At 47.6% G+C, this 5,515-nt stretch overlaps 1 protein-coding gene across 1 annotated transcript; it reads right to left on the bottom strand.

The window, feature by feature from the left end:
• Positions 1-1,845: 1,845 nt before the first annotated feature.
• Positions 1,846-3,508, bottom strand: OSR1 (odd-skipped related transciption factor 1). The gene is made up of 2 exons (XM_008935507.1): positions 2,862-3,508; positions 1,846-2,298 (listed from the first exon to the last, which is right to left on the bottom strand). The coding sequence occupies exons 1-2, from the start codon at positions 3,506-3,508 to the stop codon at positions 2,163-2,165; spliced, it is 783 nt and encodes a 260-aa protein (XP_008933755.1). The 3' UTR covers positions 1,846-2,162.
• Positions 3,509-5,515: the final 2,007 nt, after the last annotated feature.

Raw genomic sequence — 5,515 nt, 5'->3', positions numbered from 1 at the left:
CGCCCAGCGAGCGCCTCGAAATCAGTTACGATGCGCTCGAATCGGTGTCCAATAACAAAAATTAAAAGGCAGAGACGTTTCTCCCTCCTTCCCTTAGATTAAATAATTACTCGCAATGTTTTCCCCGTCGTTGATAGGATTCCTTGACCAAATAAAGAAATATTTTCTAAAAGCGGAGCAGGGAAGGGGGGAAAGGAACCTCTTTGGACAAGAGGGGGTTGTGCCGTCAGAGCATCCGCGCTTCGGCAGCGCAGGACCGCCGGCCAGGTCCCCTTCGCTTCGGCCGTGTCTCCGCGCTGCTTTGCAGGAGGCTTTCCTTACTGGGGAGGGTGGCACTGGCTTGTGACCGGGAGAAGAGGGTTTAGGGTTCGCTGAGAAAAGACGGCAAGAGGCGCTTCAAAGGCTCAGGCGGATCCCCCAGCCCTGAGCTCTTTTCCCCCGTCTCGATCCAAAGCGGTTTCGCAGTGGAATAAACATCTCTGATCTAAGACAGCTGCCGGGATTCAAAGGCCGCCCCGATCCGCGGGGATCCGGCCGAAGATGCGACCGAAGAACGCCCGCTCCCGAGGCGCGAAGGGGCGGGCGTGCGAAGGCGGCTCTGCCCGCAGCTCCTTCGGGCTGCGCACGCAGCAGCGCTTTGACCATCGTTCTTCTGATTTGCTTTGTAACACTTCTGACACCTAATCTTATCGGCTTATACCCCAGATTTAGTTACCCAAGACGGTGTTTTTTTTCTACACTAGCAGCAAAATTATTTGACTCCCTGTAGATCCGTTTGCTTTTGTCAGCCTTGGAGGGAAAAAAAAAAAAAGAAAAAGAAAAAAGCAGGGGAGGGGAAGAACGAGGGTGGAAAGAGAAAGAAAATTAAGAAAATGGGTAAAGGGGGAAAAGCTTATGCGTAAAAGAAAGTGCAAGACTTTCCAAGGCTGGTAAAAACAAGCACTGAGGAAAAAGGAACTAAAAATAATAATAACAATAATAATAATAATCTGAATATTGGCAGAGAGGTTTTGCTAGGGAAAAGACCAGAAACCAAATGAACACATATGTAGTCCATGCAGACTTGCCTATAAAATAACGATTTATTTTAATACTTAAAAAACACACACAATCCAGTGATAAATGTCAATTACCAATAATCAGCATAAAGTGCCAAACAGCCATACAACTTTTTTTTTTTTTTTTTAATAAACAAAACTTATTGGAATGTCTCTTAATTTGAATACACTGTTCAGAAAGCCAGCATTTAAAAAAATACGCTCTCAGGTTGAGATTTGTTCTCTCTCATCAGGACGCACGAAGGCTTTAAAGTACCACTAAAACCACGTTGTGCATACCGTCAGTTTGACATATTGCCATCTTTTTTTTTCCCCTCTATGTTTTTTTAAATAAGTCCACAAGTTACAAACCTCCTCACAGCGCACTAGACCACAAGGCAAAAAAAAACCAGTCTCGATGTCCCATGAACCCTGATTTGTCCCAAAAACTGGGGACCCACAGGTCTACGATGTGAATGCGTTTTCTAGCACATGATAAGACTCCCCAGTCGAGAGATTTATGCTATTTCCAAATGTTAATTTTCTTCTCCTTTAAAAAACAAACTAGCAAATGAGATTTGCAAGTTTCTCCTTGTCCTAATGGTGCTGTGACGAGAAGCCACTGTTTCAGTTCTTAATAGTCTTCTGGAATTCTCTGTATTTCCTGAAGTGTAAAAATAAGAAGCTTTATACAGTCAAAAATAAAAGTATAAAATACGAGATTGTTGATTTTTTTTTTTAAGTAATACTTTTGGAAGCTACGATTTGGGGTTTTTCTGTTGGGACTGGGGGCGGGGGGGGGCTTGTGGGTTTTTCTTTGGTTTGAAAGGAATTCCTGTCCAACACGTCAGCACCACCTTTTGGCATAAAGTTTATCAAAGCCACACAAGTCAGCTAGCACTCTCTGCATCATTCATGTATATTTTAAATGCAAAATAATCTTTTCACCCACGACTTAGGAAGTTAGTTGCTTGGGCTGGGGAGGGGGGGGCAGGATTTTGCTCTTTTTAAAGTACAAACAAAAACAAAACACAAAGTTCAGTGCTCCCATCCTGAAAGTTTTGTTTCTGCTCTGGTTTTGGTATAAAGTCTGAAGGGAAGGAAAAGTTCATAGAAGTTGGAGATTCAGCACTTAAGTTTGGCAGGTTTCAGTTCCTTTACTTGCGTGTGCAGTGTCTTGTGGACAGCTAGCGTTCTGGACTGGCAGAATCCTTTCCCACATTCTTGACACTTAAAAGGCTTTTCTTTAGAATGGATATATCTAGGGAGAGAAAAACAATCGAGATGTCAGAAATAAATGCCCTAAACTCAGCAGTGAGCACTTGAGTGAGAACACACTGGGGCTTTTTACATCTACTGATGAGACCAAGAATGCTGGAGTGTAGTACTTGGGCAATCATCCGTATGTGTGTGTGCAAAAAGAGAGGGCAGTGTCCAAGGCTTACAGGGGTGCCTTTCTTACAGATAAAGAGCTTCTCTCTGCCTTTGGGGTTGTCAGACTGCATGTCTTTGTGACAGTTCTGAATGGTCATAAGGGTAGACATTAAAAAATGAAGCAAACAGAAGGTGAAAATGTCTGTGGAAGCTAAGAAGGAGGCCGCGCAAGTCATTTTTGCATGATGAGTGAGTACAACAACAGGTCTGTCTTCCAAAGTGAGTTATCTAGGCTCCTCCACCAACAATGGGCAGAGGAAAACTGAGAGGGAATGCTGCTGGCTGGCCAGGGACATGACTTTTCCGACAAGCACCTTCACCAGTGTAGGCGGGTAACCAGGAGAGTACATATACACAAAGAAAAAAGGGCAGGAGAAGAAGAATTGTTACCTGTGATCCCTCAGGTGATCTTGTCTTCTGAAGGCCTTGTGGCAAATGTCACATGTGTAGGGCCGTTCATCGGTGTGGGTTCTTTCATGGATCAAAAGATTGTAGGACTTGGTGAAGTGTCTGCCACAGAATTTACACACAAACTCCTTCTTGGTTTTGGACGGTAACCTTCCCCGCGTGGGTTTCTTCTCTGGAGAGAGTTTAGTCACCTCAAGCAAAGACCCCAGCCCTGGGGGTGAGCCCTGACTGTCTGCCTGTCCCAGTTTAGAGTGGTCCTCTTGTGTGGCAGCCACTGCTAAATTGGCAAAGTCAAAGCGGGGTTTGGCTTTGAGGGTCACATTGGTAGCCTCTTGCTTGGGCTGGATGACATGTGGGAAGAGGGGGAAGGTTGGCAGCTGGAAACGTGCATCCACCAGGCTTGACATGCCAGGCACTTTGGAGAAGGAGGAGCGGGGCAGATGCATGGCTGGGTACCCCAAAGTCCACTGGTGCAGGTGTACGGCGTGCAGGGCACTGAAGCCGTAGAGGTTGGAGAGGTGGTCAGAGGGCACGGCGGGCAGCCCATTGAACGCTTGCAGGAAGGAGTAATTGGTGAGCTGGAGGGAAGGATGGATAGGCACTGGGGCAGGCAGAGTCTTACTTCCCATGGTGGCTGCTCAGGAGGAAGGTCTTGGGAACGGGGGAGGAAAAGACCTGGAAAATAAAGACGGAGGGGAGAAGAGGGAGAGGTGGATATAAACAAAGGTAAAAGCAGATGGAAGTTCTCACTTTACCCTCATTAATGTCCCCTCTAAAGCCACAGGAGGAGGTTGCCTTGGATTTGGAGAGGCCTGACCAACTCTTGGCTATGAGTGTATGTCCACAGGTCTTCAAACTCTCCCTCTCCCCATATCTTGCACACAGAAGTTATATCCCATCTGCAGTCATTCACCCACCAGCAGCTTCCCTGTGCTAGGTAGACCTCTGATGGTCCACTGCACAGGAACAGCAAAGAGATCTCATCTTGGCCCACAAAGCTCAAGTTTTCCCCATGTAATTTAAAATCCCTTCCTGGGCACCCACAGTCCATTACATCTGTCCACAGAAGCTGCCTTTAGCCTTGAGCCTTGAGGGATTGCGCAGGGAGGGGGTGCAGAGAGCTCCTTGCCCCTGGGTCACTCAGCTCCCTGGGTCTAGCCTCAGGTAAGCCTCTGCCTCTGTGGTGGTGGAAACACTTTAGTGCCCAGAACTGTCCTCCCTCATTCAAAACAAAAATAATATCCCTGAATTTTTTTGGTGGGGAAACACCAGCCAATAGTCTTGTCTCTCATGTACTGCAAAAAGGGAAAAATATGAGTTTGGGTGACAAATCTAAAGTGCCATTTGCTCTCTCCAGGGGGAAGTGCCTGGCTTCAAGCCCATGTCCTAAACTAGGCAATCACTCAGTCAGAACCCTTCAAAAGGCAAAAAGGCGAGGGCTGGAGGGACCCTTCCCGTGGGGATACCCAACCCACCAGCTGCAAGGCTGCAGGGCCTAAACCCTTCCCTGGGATGGGCTGGGTGCCACCACTTTGCTCTGTGACTCAGGGTCCTGCCAAGCCCCCAGCCCCTCCTGTGCACCAGATCCCTGCCCATCCCACCCTACAAGGTGGAGGGGAAAATGCTACCAGGCAGCAGCATCAAGGTGCATCTGGCCTTGTCTACAAATTCAGCCCCAGTTGTTGTCAACAATTTGGCAGGAGATACCTCCCACAGGTTGTTGGGAGACATACAGTTTCCCCTCTTTGTGAGTGCAAGAGTGCACTCATGGCTTTTGGAGGTGTCGCATCTCTGCAGCCCAGGGAGCCTCCATACTACACAGCCCACAACTTGTACTCACTTCACCCCAGCAAACTCAGGGATTGCCCTCAGTGGGGCTGTTTTCCTCCAGGAGCCCCACCAGGTCTCTGTAGAGTCCCCACAGGGTGCTCATAAGCTCTCTGCAGGTTTGCTGTAGGGTTTCTGCAGGTTCCTTATAAGATCCTCATAAGTTCCCTTATCAGGTTGCTGTTGAGTCACTGTAGGATCCCCACAAGATCCCCACAAGGTGCCAGCAGGATCCTCGCAGCACTCAGCCTGGAGGGTCAGCGCATCACCACGTGAAGAGTAAAGCCTCTTTGGAGAAAAGGAGGCAGCAAAGTGCTGCAGGGTAGCAATTGTCTCTCTGGGCTGGAGGGCTGGGGGGGGCGGAAAGTAGTGGTGGAAGAGGTCTAAAGACCAGAGAAACACATCTGATTTCTATGTGGGCTGTTGCTTGGACTGAGGAGTTGCGGCTGGGAGGGTGTGAGAGGGAGAAGCTTACTCTGAGCCGTTCTAATCCACCTTTCACACTGCTCTACATAAATCAGCAGCAGGAAGAGAAACCCAAACCTTAGAGGAATTCCATCGCAATGACCCAGGATAAGAGATTCTGACACTTTGGCTTTTTTAATTGGATACATTTTGAATAGTGACTGATTGAGAAATGCACACATTAGGTTTCCCCTCCTTCTGTCTTTTTTTTTTCCTTTTTTTTTTTTTTTTTAACTATTTAGGGTTGGTGAACCAACCAGACTGTTTCGTGGTTCAACTGGGGAAATACTTTTTAGGTTGTTAGTGCTGCCCATACGCTAGGCGTGTCCACTTCCCAGCACAAA

The sequence above is a fragment of the Merops nubicus genome, unplaced genomic scaffold (assembly GCF_000691845.1).
Source record: "Merops nubicus isolate BGI_N331 unplaced genomic scaffold, ASM69184v1 scaffold41292, whole genome shotgun sequence".
NCBI lineage: Eukaryota > Metazoa > Chordata > Aves > Coraciiformes > Meropidae > Merops > Merops nubicus.
Note: the sequence above shows the minus strand (reverse complement) of the source record. Positions and strands in the feature narration are given on the sequence as shown.

Coding starts and splice junctions, on each gene's coding strand:
- OSR1 (XM_008935507.1), bottom strand. CDS start 3,508: ATGGGAAGTAAGACTCTGCCTGCCCCAGTGCCTATCCATCCTTCCCTC. Junction 2,299..2,861: donor GATCACCTGAGGGATCACAG/GTAACAATTCTT, acceptor TTCTCTCCCTAG/ATATATCCATTCTAAAGAAA.